Source organism: Halyomorpha halys, unplaced genomic scaffold, assembly GCF_000696795.3.
Source record: "Halyomorpha halys isolate HHAL.00 unplaced genomic scaffold, Hhal_1.1 Scaffold1172.1, whole genome shotgun sequence".
Lineage (NCBI taxonomy): Eukaryota > Metazoa > Arthropoda > Insecta > Hemiptera > Pentatomidae > Halyomorpha > Halyomorpha halys.
This window is the reverse complement of record NW_027111196.1, coordinates 217,691-235,796: the sequence shown is the minus strand read 5'-3', so window position 1 is coordinate 235,796 and position 18,106 is coordinate 217,691. Positions and strand designations below refer to the sequence as shown.

The 18,106-nt window shown below is 30.5% G+C and overlaps 1 protein-coding gene across 1 annotated transcript in view; it reads right to left on the bottom strand.

Annotated features, from left to right (window-relative positions):
• snky (sneaky) overlaps positions 1–7,560 on the bottom strand; it is a 22,436-nt gene extending 14,876 nt beyond the window's left edge. Inside the window, exons 1-6 of the mRNA XM_014433229.2 lie at positions 7,305–7,560; positions 7,113–7,232; positions 5,403–5,512; positions 3,911–4,144; positions 1,917–2,048; positions 1,713–1,824 (exon numbers count right to left, since the gene is read on the bottom strand). Coding sequence (XP_014288715.1) covers positions 1,713–1,824; positions 1,917–2,048; positions 3,911–4,144; positions 5,403–5,512; positions 7,113–7,232; positions 7,305–7,365 — 769 coding nt within the window. The 5' untranslated portion in view covers positions 7,366–7,560. The remainder of the gene's footprint in view (positions 1–1,712; positions 1,825–1,916; positions 2,049–3,910; positions 4,145–5,402; positions 5,513–7,112; positions 7,233–7,304) is intronic.
• Positions 7,561–18,106: the final 10,546 nt, after the last annotated feature.

Here is an 18,106-nt window from a genome sequence, read left to right as displayed (position 1 = left end):
AATGAAACTTGGTTAGTTTGCTTTTTGGATAAACAAAGCAATGAATATTAAAATGATACATAAAATAAAACATATTAAAACCATTTATACATCAAAATATACTATCTACTAAAAAAGAGCATATTACAATATATAAAAAAAAAAAGAATATTATTCTTTTTTTAACTACCAATAAAAAGTTTTTGAAGTTCCTTCTTTCTATGAATTAACAGATGGTCAGCTATATTATGTTTTGAACTGTGGAGAAGTACACTTGCTCATCGTGTTGAAAATTGTTGACAGTGATTTGAAACTTTTTTTACAAATCCTTATAGTAAAAAAAGACATTTCATCCAATAGTAAAATTTCTTTGAAGAAAACTAAATATAGGTGAGTAGCAGGAAATAGTTTCTTTCTATTCACAAAAAAAGTCCTACTACTTATAACTTCATGTTAGAATCATTAGAAATGTTAAATTTTTTGATAATATAGGCCTCAATGTGAGTAAATATAAATAATATATTTCATTTTATAACTCAATTGAATATATGATTCTTTAAAGGAATATTTTAATTAATACGTTGGTGCTACAACTTAGGCATGATTCCTAGACCTTCTCAGCTAGCTTCCTCAAATGCCTATTTCTGGTGGTTACCTTTTAGTTAGTGATGCTGAGCTTTTAGTTTGAGTATGGTCAATATGGCTAGCCATACCATAATACTATCAAATCTTTAGCTTTCCTTTATGTCTTTCCCTGAAAAAGTGCTTTATCAACAGCTTCCTTGGTTGACATAACCAGTCCCATGTAGCCTTCTTATGAATAGAACTTGTGTTTTTCTAGCCAAAACTATCTTCTGTTCAATTTTATTATATCAAATATATTGTAATCGAACCCAGATATATAAAATTGGTTAATTTTTTAACATGTAAGAAATGGGTGTCACTATTTCTCCTTCCGAGGCTGCTACTCCAGATATCATATGTTTAGTTTTTCGCTATTTATTCCTTTACTATATTTATTTCTTCTGTCACTTTATCTTCATAGAGGTGATGTACCCCAGAGAAAATTCATCCAAGGTTAATAAAGAAGCAACAGTGAGGGACATCACGGTGTCAGGCACATCTCAACTATCAGTTGAGAACAAACTTTTGTTACAAAAAACAATTTCTAAAACCTGTGTGGGCTTATGAAATTCAGCTCTGTGATTGTTCCAATAAATGTAATGTAGAAATAACTCAAACTTTTCAAAACAAAGTACTAAGAAACATAGTTGATACTCAGTGGTACTAATGAAATGAAAAGCTGCAAAGTGACGTTAAAGTCAAACTTGTCAGGGAAAAAAAAAAAAAAAAAATATGATGAAAATCATTACAGGAAAATATAAACTCATTCTAATCGTGAAATGTAGTGCTTGGTTGAAGATTCTCATTGAATAAGACGTCTTAGAAGTGTGAAGCCTTGGGACTTGGTAAAGAAGTAAATTAAAGATTTGTAAATAAACTAAAACTCTAAAAGAGAGACACACACTAAATTGGGAGACTAGACAATGGGGAAGACCATAATTAGTTTAATATTAACACCATCTCTAAACAAACTTATAAGGGTGTTGTTTTTTTACTGTTGTGAGTTTATTAATTTTTCTTAAGTTAATTGTGATTAGCTGATTTAAGTCAATGAACATTACTCTGCAGTTAATAGAAATAATTTAAATACAATTGAAGTATTACCTTACCTTCACAACGATGTTCTAATTTTGTAAAATAATCTCCTTCAATTTTTTTGTAACGTGTGAGGTTCGGTTTTGAGTATTTCAAGTCAATTATCCATGATCTTTTTGTGTCATTCTATAGTGGAATAATATTTGTTCAAATAGCATTAATAAATTGACCTTATATAGACACATTAAACAATAACTTTATTCTTTCTGGACTATTACCTTAAGTTCATCAATGTAATCATTTACTTCTTTTAAAACTTTCACTTCTTTCTTTTCTTCTATCTCATTAACTATGGGAACTGCCAAATCCCTAACAGAATTCAAAGTCTCCTTTATCTCACTAGTGTCTACCTAGAAACAAATATTTTTATTTGTATTACTATTATAGCATTGAGTCACTCAAGAATATAGTAAATATAATACAGGCTCCTCTGTTAGTGGCTGTATTCATTGGGTGTCGTGGGACTGGAAAAATGATTAACTTTCACTTGGTAATTATTGAGGTTTTTTGATATGTTTGTTGAATAGTGAAATTTTGAAAGATAATTTCAAATAATTACTGATGGAAAGGCTTACCACTTATTTGTAGCATTAAATGTATCTAAATCTTATGGCTACATTAATTAATGATTTGTTTAAACAGCTATCTAGCTGGTGTCATGTTCAAATGATTCCCATCCAAATAAATGGATAAATATATTCATTGTAGATGTGTAACTTTAAATCTATTTTTATAAGTTAGAAATATTAACTTATGGTTAATCACTACACTCCTATGGGCTTTTGACATATTAATCAGTACTGAAACTGATACTATCCAATTTTATAATGTTAGATGTAATACAACTACACACAATGATCTTAGAGATTCAAACCAGTTTTAAAGTTTCTTCTTTATTATTATAAGTTCTAATTACATATTCTTTTACACCTTATATATTGATTAAAGAGTGGAAAATCAGTAAAAAAAAAAAAATTACGATTACATTGGATTTTATTCTACTGATCTGAATTTTATCAGTTATTTATTCGCATCATACCCTGCCTCTTAGGCAACACATGTTTTTGCAACAGTTGGTTGTTATTCCAGTCTGCTTAGGACCTCTATGCTGCTCATAAAACAATTTAAAATGTTGATACTGAGATGTATAGATAGCATTTTCAGTTCTCAATTTGGCTTCCTTCTGCTTCTACATCTCCTCAGTCTAGTGGCCTTTTAGAGGGTGTCCTTCTTCCCAGATTGAAGTGGATTGGGCCAATCGCTGTGGACGTAGGGTCTGGTTTCACCCAATAATCTGGCATGAGGTCCCTCCTATGGTCATGATGCTTGGCATGAAAGCCCCCATACTCTGTGAGGAATTGCAAAGTCATTTGTCTGAGAGGACCCACTTTGCTTATTAACATGACAACGATGGGGAAGTTTTTCCTTAATCCAGTAATTTTTTCAGACTTGGCATCTAATGTTTCACTGTTCAATTATTATGCCCTACTGGATAATAGTTTACCATTTGCTAGGATCCTCATCAATTCTTATTTAAATATTTACTGATAGACCTGTTGAGCCCTTTATTTTGAAAGTTTGCTTCACAATGTCTTCCTGCAGGATGAAGTCAATACCCCTCCTGCAAAGACCTTCACCACTTAATGAGATAAACTCCAGTATGCCCTGGTGACTTAAAGTAAGGCCCCCTGCTGGTTTATCAATTACCTGTTTTTTTGTAACTACAAGACATTATGGTTGCAGAGAGGAGACATATACCTCAAAACAATTCCAAACACTCTCTTAACAAGGTAATTTTATCAATCTTAATAATTTATGAAGAATCCTCATTTGCATTATTTATTTTTAAAACACTTTGTAAAATTAATTTTCCAGTTGTAAAAAACTTCCAGGTGTAAATTGTGAAAACAACTGTCATTATCAATTTCTTATTTACATTACACTAAAGATCTAGATTATAACTCGATTCGCTTGAGTTAGTTTACTTTTTAATAGTTTCTTAAATATGTCCTTTTTTCTTTGTGTACCAAAATTTTAAACTGTTGAAACTTAATGGTATCCAGCACAATTATTTATTAAGGTAGGAAGTTTTTGGCCAGAAAAATTATGTTGCAATGCAAAATTTTCCTAAAATATATATAATCTAAAAATTCCTAAAATATATATAAAATTCCTAAAATATATATAAAAATTCCTAAAATATATATAATACCTTTACTCCCATTAGTGCTTCTTGAAAAGGCTTAAACATGAGAACAAAACGTGTCTTAGTTAGATTGTATGTTAAAGTAACTGTGCAGGCAAATGAGCGGATAACTTCTTTGGTATTTGCTGTTAGGTTTGTAACTGGTCCAGCAATGACATATGCTATGACAAGCGCTTTTAAAGCTCCACGACCTGCTCTTCCACAAAATGCAGGAAATGTTAAGAGGCAGGTACAACGCAGCTAAAAAATATATTTTACTGATTACTTGGTTCATTATGTTTTAAAATTATATTAATTCTTAGTTATCAGGTTTTATCACATAATACATTCATTTTTAGGGATAAAATTAATAAAGCCAGAATGAAGTTTTCAAATGATTAGAATTGGTAAACATATAAGACGAACGCTTGGTTCCAGATTCAAAATTATCTGATTTATTCCTAATTTACAAGTTTTCACAAACAATAATGTGGTGGTTACTGATTTAGTGATGGTTACTGATTAACCTTTTCAGAATAGCTAAAAGTTTGGAATTTTTGGCTGTATGGAATAAGCAAATGCCACACACACAAGGAAAAAGAAAAGTAAACAAAAAATATTTTGGTGCAGTATAAAGGTATATACCTTGTGGCTTATTTTCTTACTAGTGATTGATGAAAGGAAGATAAAAGGTTAAAAAAGTGACTGTCATAGAACTAATTATGATTTTATAGTCCAACCAAATCTGCTTTTTGTTTTCGATAAATCTCTTGTGTATTTCAAGGGTTTTTTCACTTCAAGTGTATTGTTCCAAGCACATGTAAGCTCCTAGTTTATTCAAAAGGAAACTAAACCCTTGTAGATAGTAGTTTTAAATACTTTAATATTGGAGATAAGTTAAATACAGTGATAGACAATAGTTGAATACAGTGAATATCATGATTTATCATTATTTTGTAGTGACATGGGCCTATACTAATAATTCCAAATTATATGTTCTGCTTGCTCGTCAAACCATAACTAATTGATAAATTTTTATCATATTCATACCAAAATGTATATTTTCATAAACTTGAACTAGATTGTATTTATTTTAAATAATCTAATGTGATTAAATATTGTTTAAAAATATACTTTTAATTAAGTTTTAACGGACTAAACTTATTTCCTTCAGGTACTGAACATTGGAAATATGGATTGGGCAGAATTTCAAATACAAAATTTCTTATAAGATAATGTAAGCTTTTTCCCCCTAGTTCATGCTTTTGTTCATAAATTATACTAAAACAATTTGCAACATTGTTATTAAATCATTACAAATAATAAAATGAGCTAGGAAATTAAATTAGTTGACTAATTTTTTCAGTATTTGGCCAAATATAAAGTTTTTATGATTCTAAGAATGTTGTACCATTATTGCTACATCTTATTTTTGCGATTTTAAATCCAACCTACTTACACTATAGATGTAAATTTATGAAATATGTTTTTAGTTTAATTCTTCAACTTGAAACTATACCTGTGATGAAATAGCACATCCCACAGACAGTAAAAGAAGAATGGTTATTGACAGAAGACCAGTAGTTAATGGTGTGAATTCCAACTCCTTGATGATAAATTGATAAAAGACTGTTAAAATAAAAAACAATATATATAATACTTCCTCTGCAATGTAATTTATCATATTTTGTAAACAATTTCATACTATTATAGTTATTTTATAATAATATTATATAATTAATCTGATTCTATTTAGTTATAAATTATTATTAAATATTTTCGGAATTAGTTGAAATCAAATTAAAGAAAGTCAAGTGTATGTTTGGCTCATGCTGTTACCAGTGAATCATTTATCAAGGAATGTAATTAAAAAGATGTTCAGCTGAAAAAATAGGAAAATAACTAGTTAAATATGTTTTCTATCAATCTGGTTCTCATAATTTTTCCAGCTCTCTCAGATTGGTTGCTATTTTTAGAGAAGTGAACAAAATTATGTAGCAGTAACAAAGATAGGCTTTGTATATTTTTATCGAAAAAGAATTTCCAATGATTTTTAGACATGAAAAGTTTGTGTTATTAGAAAAAAATAACGGGGTAGATAGATTTTCCATCAATGTGGTTTTCATAGTGTTATCTGTTCTCTCAGATTGGTTGCTATTGTTAGAGTGTTAAACATTATTATATTTATGCATTTCAGTAGAAGATGGTTGGAGGTGTAGTCAGTGAAGAATAACACAAATAAATAAAAACTTATTCATATTAGTGCCAATGTTACGCCCAGATTATCAGGCCTTCTAGGCTAAGTACAAAAAAACAAGATAATAACCTTAATGAATTCATCATTCATGAATCAGTCATACATAAAAAATTAAAGATTTTAAAAAGTCTCTTTTAAACACTAACCAATCCTTCAGGTGTCGGTTGACTACACCTATCACAATTAGACAACTTGCAGAAGGGTCGAACATTATAAAAAAATTTTAAATGTTGTGCTTATCCTAACTTTGCTTTTTTAAACTGTTTTATTAACTTAAGTAATGGTGAACTTTATTAGAAATATACCTTAAAGCATTTAAGTAATCACTCAGGTAATAGGAGGTGTATTAAAACTCAGGTAAATTATCGAAAATTTGTATAATTTAATGAAATTAATAAATCAAATGCCACTAAAGTGTAACATAGTGGTCAGGATGGTACTTAAGCTGAGCCTTATTCAGGGAAAAGAATGTCCATAAGTTCAAAGTTGATAAAAAGTTACATTATAATGTTTGATATTAATTGTATTGAGTAAATAAATTGTTTAGGTATTTGTATTAAGGATTAGGGATTTGTCATTTAATATATTATATTAAAAGAATTATTAGGATGTTCCTGTTTTTAATGGAATAATGTTAGAATTAAATTATGGAAAGTGACTATAGGTTATAGTAAGAAATTGTAATTAACAAAATGTTTAAAATTGTAAAAGTTTTCATATTTTCAGTTACCATATTATAGGAACGATTGTCTCATTTTATGCTTTTGTCAATAAATATTTTATAATTTTTTCTTGAAACATGCAATTTTCATAAGGACAGAAGATGCTGATTTAATGATCGCTCAAAGTGGTCAAATTAACTTAATAACTTAAATAAGGTTGGATATATATATTTTTATATTCATCAAGAGTACCATGATGGTTCTATCTAAACAAATAAATTCTACTTATACTGCAGAAAACATTTCTCACTCGCCGCTAAGACAACACCGAAAAAAAACCCTGCAATTCTTTTCGCTAGCGGATGCTCGCCGCTCTTGCTGAATAACAGTTTCTTAATCCAGGGGCAGTGGCGTCCTGATGTACGAAGGACTGTAAATTAAAAATGAATACATTTTTGTTATTTAATCTCTCTCTTGTTACACAATGTGAGTAAATACATACACTTAGGCAAATTTTTAGCTGCTTCAATTCTTCGTTTCAGCTCTTTGGCCTTCTTATTCATACCACTTCAGATAACCAAAACGTCTGTTGGTTGTAACCTCTTTCTTGGACTTCTCTAGTCAAAACAGCTGTTGATTGGCTAAGCTTCAAGAATTTTTTCACAAAATGAATTTCATTTATGGCTGTTTGTTAGTTTGCACCCTTTGTCTCTATCAAGTGATGATAACTGGAATTTTAAGTTAGTGAATACCACTATAATTTGCTACAAATGTATGTTAATTAAAAAAAATTATTTTACCTTGACTTTTTTTTTTACTATCGATGTATTTTCGGCTAATCTAATTAGTTTCCACTTCAGACGAAAACCTCGCCTGTTTCCAGTATTGTATTAGTTGTATATTCGATGTTTTGTTTAAAGTTCTTAACTATCAATTAATAAATTTCTTCGATATTTATTGAGCGTTGTATTTTAGGAAGGATATTAATGGTTGAATCGCATTAACGACGCTTTCTAAAATAACCTATTACTTTAAATAGCAGTTAACGTGATAAGAATTATTCCTTCAATTTCGAGTGTAGTCTTATCGAATTATTCCTTCAATCTCGGAGGGAAATCATTTATGTAGTTGTACAAATTCAGTTTTATTTATGATACATTATGTAATATTAAATAATTAATGAACCGTTTTAATTCTTAATTTATAACTAGCTGACCAGGCTTAACGCTTAGCAATTGGTATATCTAAGGATGTACATGAATTTAATGAACACAACTGATAGTTTTTTATGCCCTGTATCAGGCTATAAAAGACCCCAATGTACCTGTTAAGCTCATCCGTCTTGTAAAACTTACAAAATTCAGGGAAATCTGCCTGAGGGATTCACCTCTCAAAATGGCGTTCGATAGGGAGATTCACTAGCCTGTGTACTCTTCAATATTGATTTGGAAAAAGCTATCAGATAATTAAAGGTTCAGACCAGTGGAACCATTTTTAATCGTATGGTACAAATACTGGGATATGCAAATGTTATCGACATTATTGGGAGATCAAGAGCTGTAGTGGAAGAGGCCTTTCTTGCCCTTGATGATGCTGCAAGGAAGCTAGGACTTGTTGTTAATACGATCAAAACCAAATTTATGATTACTGGTCAATAAAGAGGTTTTAACGAAGATTTTGTCCAAATTTGTCGTAACTCTTTCGAACGACTTGAGGAGTTTGTGTACCTTGGATCACAAGTGAATACCACCAATGACGTTTCGGCAGAGATAAGGGGACGAATAGCATCCGCCAACAGGTATTATTTTGGACTGCATTGGCACTTAGGTAGTAGAGCTTTACAAGATCCACAAAAACTAGATTATAGAAAACGCTAATTTGACCAGTGCTGATTTACGCTTCGGAAACATTGGGCACACAGTCCGATGAAAGGAATCTTCAAACATTTGAGAGAAAGATACTCAGACGCATCTACTGTCCAGTAAAGGATGGTTCAGCTTGGAGAAGACGCAGGGAAGTGTAGTTGTTAATCGGTGAGCCTGATGTAGGAAAAATTGTGATGAGGTCCCAAATAAACTACTCAATGAACGCCTACACGGAACAAGGCCGAGAGGCCGCCCAAAGCTTCGATGGTTGGATGGTGTTGAAAAAGATTTGAGGACTCTGCTCGGAGTGAGGAATTGGATGGAGAGTAGCTGAACTTAACCGATTAAACTGGTGGAAGCTGCTTGAGGAGGGCAGGGACCCAGTAATTGGTTGTCGCGCCGGTTGAAGAAGAAGTAGTTTGTTATAAATTAATATATTTAGTTAAAATTAAACATTTACGTATACTTTATTATTATGATTTAGTAATATAAATTAGAACATGCGATAAGGAACGAAAATGAAATTTGTACTGATGGTCAGACCGACAGATATCGCAAAGTGTGATAAAATGCTAACAGCTTACTTCACTGTATCATCATTAGTACTGGACTTATTTAGGTAATTTCTAATTCTTTTAGACAATTTGATTATCTATGGTATTGTCACATATACACTACATAAAATATAAATAGTTTTTGAATAACAACCCTTGCTGTGCTTCGATATTATAACTATATTGAAAAATTCAGATCAACTGGACAATAAAATTGTGATAAAAGATTTTTAAAGAGTGAACAATGTTAATATTAGCTTGTATCACCCCAAGAAACCCTTAAATACAAATTTTAGGAAAGTGAAATTTTTTAGCCCAAAATTTTGGCCCATTGGCCTCGAAAATCTAAAAAATAGGAATAATTTTAACTCGACTCAAAAAATCTACACCAAACTTGGCTGTAGCTTGAGGCTCTATAAACTGCACCAAACGGCGGAAACCGGACCTAATTAAACTAATTAGAACCGGAAAGATAAAACGAAACGTTTAAAATTTTTTTTTTAAATTTGAAACCAATATTTCGCCCTTATTAGAGGCTAATGTGGCTTCATTTTGTTAATGTGGATTTAAAGAGCAGACATTCAGCTACCCAACGGTTCTATTAACGTAGGTATTTGATAAAATGCAGAGAAGTTGTGAACGATTATATTATCCTCCGAATAAATCAAGGTCAAAAAATTCCAATTTTCAATTTCCTTGTAAAATGGCATTTTAGTTTGAGACGATACTGAAAACGAATATGATCTGCTTTTTCGAAAAAAAAAAAAATTGCTGACCTACTTTACCTCAAGCCTCATTATTATATAACTATAATTATACTCATAATTATAAAAACATAATGATGTTTTTATAATTTTTTGTAAGTATGATACAGATTAATGGAATTAATGATATTTTTTTTCTTATTCCTCGGAAAGAAACGGATCAATTAAGAGTAACTGGGAAAGAAACGTATACTTTCTGAGCTACGAAACAATAACGTTTTTTCCATATGACAATTCGGGGATTTCATTATCGTTAAATCTTCCCACGATGAAAAAAAAAAAAACAGTACGCAAATCGGTCGAGTAATCAAAAGTTCATTATGGACAAAGATTCGACCATTCCCTTTTATATATATAGACATAAACCTATCTTCAAAATCGGAAGATTACGAGTTGACCATATGTAATTGATTGTAAGAAGATGGTTAAGAAAACTACATAAATATCGGGGCTGAATCCTAGACAATCTAAAATCATTCCAGTTGGCTAAATTATTTCAATACTTTGATCTTATTATGGCATAGTGGGGTAATGATACATCAATAGATTTGTTTTCTGACGTTAAATAAAAAAAAATACTGTCGATTGTATAAAAAATCACAACCAAAATCCAGTTCCTGTAAGGTAGGCCAAAAAAGTTTTCTTCATGAAAACTTTGGACTCTATCATAATAGAAAATCTGTACTAATATTTAAACTAATACACCCAATATTATTCAAATCGAAATATTGCTCGCCTCTCAAGGACAGTTGAACAAGATTAACTCCTACAAACAGATTAATCGGGCGAACCACGGATAATGGCCATTCTATAGTTTCCTTCCTTTTGTCATCAGATACTCTCCTCCATTAACAAGCTTCATTAGGGAACATCATAGTCTCCCTTCTTCCTTTGAATCACCTTCATCCTTCTTGTATTAGGTACAATTAGAGCACTTTTTTACTACTGGTATTTATTCAAACATATTATCAATAACTATTGTAGTGATTTATAATATAATTATGCATCTTGCCTCTTTAATTTTTTATAAAGTAATATATTTTGAAAATGTGAAAAACCGTGCTTTTTTTTTTAAGTGCCTACTCAGTTTATTGGCTTTAAATGTCTGTTTTTACATAAAAGATCCTCTTTTTTTTTTTTTCTTAAGACCCTTAGATAAATTGTAAGATATATCACAAAACATTATTATTATGAAGAAGACAACTGCAACTGAATGTCTCGTTCAATTGTTGATGAAAGTTGTGGATTAGTATAAACATTTACTAGTACACATTTTTGTACCAAATAAAAATCTGCAAAATTTTGAAATTTCCAATTTTCATAGGGTCTATGAGAATAAAAAAAGTAAAAAAAAATTGTATGTGTATGGATAGAGATAGGAAATAATTTTTAGTTAAAACGTTTAATTTAATCAATTAATTATTTCAAATGAAAAATAAGTTCATTTTTTACGACACAAGGAATTTACTAATCGATACTGATATTACGTATCTTTCCTATACACTTCAGTATTCACTTTACATCTTTACATTCAGTGTTATCTCATTAGTAATACTTTTAAAGAGATTAATTGCACAAACTATATTGTAAGAAATGTACTTCAGACTGGATTGTATGCATCACTAAGAACTGCTAGGCGGCTTAACCCTGCCTCGGGCGCGGCTGATCTGACAGGCACAGGATTCGGTTTTTTTGCTGTCTCTTCCAAGAAGGCGCCGAGTGTGACCCCTACCTCCCAGTAGTTTCCTAACTTTGTGGAGTGGTTCCTACCCGCCCAGTCAGTCCATCTCCTGCCGTCAAGAAAGTGCGTCTCACGTGTTTTGATCTGACAGGCTCACCGCCCCTGATTACGTTACAAACCTAAGGTCAATATTTTTCACTTTAGATAGTAAATTCAAGGCTGTTTTTCGATACTTGTGTTAGAGTCATTTTCGTCAGGTACCATTACCGTTTATGAATAGGGATCGTGTGCCTGTCAGGTCTTTCTGGTTCATCGCCCCTCTTATTTTTTTTTTTTAATTCTTCAATCGTTATTTCAGTATTTCTCTGATAGGGATATTCTATTGGGAAGCCACAATATTTTGGCCTTTTTTGTTTCAACGACGAAAAAATATTGGCAACCTACGTCACATGCAAGAATAATTGCGTACTCCTGGTTTCTTCTGTGCTCGAAACCAAAGCCATTAATAAAAGTACTGGTAAAAAAAAAAAAATCTGAGGTCATAACGTATTATAATGCTCACAAAACTGGAGGTGACACTGCTAACCAAATGTGCTCCACACAACGTGCAGCGAAATACACATCGATGCCTATGACTGTTCTATGCACTATGTTGAACTTGGGAGAGATCAATTCCTTGGTTATTTACCTCGGGAATCAATTAGAATGAATTTCAAGAAGAGTTTTTCCCAAAGAATTGTCACATGAACTGTGTATCGGACAACTTCAGCGAAGAAGCCAGCTGAAATCCGACCTTCACACCTCCATGAAAATTCGTCTCAAGATCCCTCCCGTCCGATGATCGTCCAAAATCAACCCCTCCCCACCTCCAAAAGTGGTCCATATGTTGTGATTGCATAGCGGAAACAGGAATACATCGGCTCACGATCTACTTCTGTGTGAAATGCAACCAAGGAATTTCCCCCTCATGCGAAACCACTCAATGCAACATGCTTTTCAGCCTGTTCTTGCGATCCTTCCATTCCTTGCAATCCGACTTATTTCTGTCCCCACACATTTCTACTTCATGTCTGACCACTTTTTGAATTTTTTTTCCAGGATAAAAGGTCTTATTTTGATTTATATATATTATATTTATATATCATGGTATGCGAATTCCGCATTTTGAATTTTTTTGGTTTCTGTATCTGAATAAATAATAAGAAATGTTTTAAATTTATTTTATATTTTTCCCTAATTGCTTACATTCTCAAGATGATTGGTAATTTTTGGTTTAATTAAATACAGCGATTTCGGGACTTTACGAATTTTTATGTATCGTGTGTCTGTCAAGCTCATCGCGCGCCGATTTTGAGAATCCTTGACCGCGCCCTACAAAGGGTTAAGAATGAGAAACTCCTTTACTATATATGTATTCTTCATCCCTAACGTTTTGATTCACTGAGACTTTATTAGAAAACAAAATAAAATTACGGACTCATATAATTATCTCATTTCAATGTGTAGAGATAGTACTACTGTACACTTCAAATGTACAGTAGTAAAGACTTATCATTATAATAAATGTAAAACTAATATATATATTTTTAATATCTTTATTGAAATTTACAACTTTATATTATTTAATACATTCAATAAATTTGATCTTAGTAAACATGAAGTGTTACAGGCGTGTAGAGAAACTACCCATTTGTAGCAGTCTAAAAAACTAATATTAAATTGCAAATTATGTATATTATAAATTTAATCAACGAACTACCAGTTGGATTCAATAACATTTTTAATGTAAAATATTTTTATGATATAGAAAAATAAGGAATAAAATAAAGACAAGTTTCTTAGACTATTTAAATAAATGTATTTATATCCCTATTTTATATTTTTATATAAAAAAACTGTTTTAACTTTTATATTATCCAATTCATCCACTGTTCAGTTTTCCGTCCCGACACCTTTATGAATTTCTGAATATGTTACGTTACATGTTTTCCTCCAATTCTGTCACTTCCTCTAAATTGAATTTTCTTTGCTTGCTTGAAATTTCTGTTCCTGAATATTAAAAATCTGTTTCGCTTTTTATATATATGAGAAGTATCATCATATAAAAACATAAATATAATTATTATAAGTTTTATTATTTTGGAAGTTTGTATTTTAGTGTGTGGCCGAAATCTTTTATAGTTTTTCACTTATTTTTCTATTATCAAATAAGGGAAATGCATAAAACTCTTAAATCAAACATAGGAGAGAAGGATATAGTATAATAAAGTAACCAGATTATCTCTTCGGTGATGAAACGATCGATAAAAATTGAGATTATCAATTAATTTGCAACGATCAAATTAAATGATATCAATTATCTGACCAAACCAGTCATCGACTGGCCGTGGTTAAGAACATATGTTTTTCAGTTGTGTGTGTGAAATGTAACCTTAGTGTAGTTCAGTATGGCTGGCCCCTGGTGGCATAATCCAACTCTCTTTCAAAACAAAAGTGAACACAAAGGCCACGCCCTCGGTGCTTAGATTTACGTTGAGGTTAATAGGAATGAAAATCAAGTTAGAAAAATTCATTCATGGCCTTGACGCAAATGTTAGTAGATTTGATGCCACAAAGTCTACAATTTATATTAACCCATATCCTGGCATCTGTATTCCTTGTGTAGTTATCCTCCAATTTTCTGGCCGATTTTTGCGTTGTTTCAACCTTTTAACCCATGTTGACAGCTTCATAAATAAATTTAGCATCTTGGCAATACATACTCATTGGAAAAACTGGATTTTGACCATTTAATTGTTAAGTTTGTTGTTGTTTAGTTGTTTTAGAAGGTTCTGGATTACGAAATTACTTTGTACGATTGATTTTATAGGAAACACCATGAAAATCTTTTTAAAATTAAATTTTCTAGGTAAATATTTTGTTGAAAATATCTTTTCCTATTAGCCGCATAAAAAAAAAAGTCTTCAAATGTTTAAAAAAACTTAAATTAAATCATTAAAAAAAAATTTGTTAACTATCACGTAACTTAAAATTACCAAACTTAAACAGTTCACTTCACATAAATATTTGACGTTTTAATCCCTATGAGGTTTTCTTAATGTTTTAGCCTAATCTTTATTACTTGGCTGAAACTCTTCTTGCCGCCTTTTGATCTAAGCAGGCATGCCCGGGGTTTCCCTCCTGGTTTTTCCTCATTCTTTTAAAAATTGCAACTTTTGAGTTAGAAATATTTATTTGGTTGCTTTTAATTAATAAGTATATATCTTAGTCATATTACTAATATGATGCCCTCACCTATTCTGCAGTATAGTAAATATGATTTTAATAATATTAAATATCAATACATCCTTTTAGAGACATCGTTTTAAAGGATACCTTTATATATTTTTTCTGACTTCGAGAATTCTTTCGAAATGTAATTAACTACTAAATTAATTAACTTAAACTTTATTAATGATTTTTTATTCAGTATAGTGGCTTAAGAGTTAACTAATAAATATAATAACTGTTAATGCTAATAAACATTCACAATTGCAACTTAAAGGTAAGCTTATTAACCTACTGCGTATCACTATAAATAAAAGTTTTCGAATTTAAATACCTATATTTAGGCACAGTCATAGTATACGATAGTTATTGAAAGAAAAACTTGATGGGTTGAATAACGTTCATTTCAATAGTTTTAATATAGAATATCCGTTTCCAGGGCATTAACGTAATCTGAGTTCAAATAATTTTTCCTCTATTTGAAGTAAGCAAAAAAAAAACAAAAAACAAACAAACAAAAACAGATCATAAATGTTTTAACTTTTTATTTAGTTTTTCTCTTGTAACTCGTGAACGGGTGAATTGATTTTCGTTGTTTCACTGGAATTCTCGTTTTTTTCTCAGTGCTATGAATGTTACCAGTATGAATAAAAATAAATGATTTGGTTCAGAAAAATTATCCTTTATTAATTGAATCAACAGTTTATATCAAAGCAATTTGCAGGCTGGATTTGTTTGTATTATGCTTTAGAATCATATAAATTAATTGCTATAGTACCTATGGGTACGATTCAGTAAACCATGTAATTTTTTTCTTATATAATTTTAACTTTTGGTAAGTCTTAACAATTGGAATTGTATTAAATTTTTAATTTTTCATTGTTTTTGGAAGCGTTACCCAGCCTTGACAACCCAAGGTCTTTCAACAGAAATTTAAAAATTCGCAATTTAAATTCGAACCAAAATTTATGCTTTTACACGTTCTTTAGCATGTTTTAGAATACGTTAGATTCAGGTGTTTCAAGTCAAATTATTTATAGAATTTACATTTCTATTGCCGCTATTTGCTTATTTGTACTGAAACAAGCATTAGACAGTTGGAGTACCCTACACAAGACAATGTTATTTGATATTTATTGTTAGTGATTTTAAGCATTAAATTAAAAAAAAAAAATCAGTTTTCCATACTTCAAATTATATAAATTATTTTACTATGAAAGGAATTCTTAATGTATGTTGTTTCTGGAGGTAAATTTATTCCCTCAAACTTAATAAAATTGTAATTATGAGAGATAGTTGACCGTGGATGATAAATGAGGAGAAGATGGTTGGGGGTGCGGTCAATGAAACACAAATAAGTATGACTAACTTATTTTTAATGTGCCGACGTTTCAGCTAGAGTTTCTAGCCTTCTTCAGAGCTAAAAACAAAACAAGATAACAACCACAGTAAGTATAGAAAAATAAAAAATATAAAAGAAAGTATAAACAAAATAATTTTACACATACAATGAATAGTTTTACAAAATAGAATTAATAAAATTAAGGTTGCGCGCCTTTCAGCGAACAGGTTGGTTTTCATTCTTCTTGTTTGTTTTCTTTCCCCTTTCTTTATTTTACTCTTTCCCCTTATTTTACTTTTATCTTATTTTACTCTTTCCCCTTATTTTCTCCACTTTATCCATTTTCCTTGCCCGCGTTATAAGTTTTGTACACTATACTTATAATTTGCCTCTTTATCATCTATTATTGTTACATATATTTTCTTCCTCTCAATTTTCATTTTCTTTTCATATTTAAATTTTAAATTAATAATAACTAGTATGTTCATACTTCTTTGCATTATATAACTTTAATTTTATTTCATTTCCTTAAGTAAGTTATTGTACCCGCTTTTTCAATTACCTATGTCTACATTTTATTTCCCGCTTCTCTCATCACTTAATTTTATTAATTCTATTTTGTAAAACTATTCATTGTATGTGTAAAATTATTTTGTTTATACTTTCTTTTATATTTTTTATTTTTCTATACTTACTGTGGTTGTTATCTTGTTTTGTTTTTAGCCCTGAAGAAGGCTAGAAACTCTAGCCGAAACGTCGGCACATTAAAATAAGTTAGTCATACTTATTTGTGTTTCATTGACCGCACCCCCAACCATCTTCTCCTCATTAATAAAATTGTGTTCCTTCTAGAAGACGACCTTTCGAACAGTTATTGCGTTGTTCTAAAATTAGTTTTACTCAACTTGTATCATATTGGAAGGTTTCTAGAAATGTACTGAATCACTTGAGCGTAAAATTGAAAAAAAAAAACCCTAGAATACCCATAACTTTTAAACTGTGGAGAAACCCAGTCTACTTTGTTCATTTGATTTGATACTAGGTCAATTAACGAAAGAAGGGTGAACTTAATACAAACTTAAATCAATAAAGTTCTAAAAAAATAATAAAATTTACAACTTAATGGATATATCAATAAAATTTACCAACGGAAGAATTACTTTGGCTATGTGATAATTATTTCTTTGAATGAAGTATGAATTAACTTATTTTTTTCGATATAGTTTACTCCTCAGCTATAACAGGTTTTCTCCAGTTTAAAACTCCTGTTTTAGATCCTTTGCCACTTCACAAACATTTAATATCTGGTCCATCCCTTTCTATCTCTGACTGGCGTTTCCACTTTGTTACATGAAGCTTTTTCGGAGATCTTTGTTTATTCTGTCTTTCAATTCGATCACCGGTTGTACACGTGTTCTCATGCCGTCTGTAGCTATTTATGATTGTGATGACAGACGCATCTGTTATTTTAGGTCTAACATGACTATTTTTTTTTCTCATTCATATTTTCAGATTCCTATTCTCGATTTTCATGATTCACTCATTGATTCATATTGGTTTGTATCATATATATCTCATATTGCTAGGTATTAAACGGGTCTTTTCTCAAGTTATTATTCTAGAGTCAAGGTCAAAAAAAAAAAAAAAAAGAAAAAGTACATAAGTATTTACTGAATGTAAATAGTTTCTTACTAAAATTTAAGATTAAAATACGTGAAATAAGGTTCGATATCTGGCTGGATATGTTTTTTAATTATATGTAACTATTTAAAAAATATTTTTGTTTTTTGCTACTTTGTTTTGAAAAGGCGTTTAACAGCCTGGTCATCAA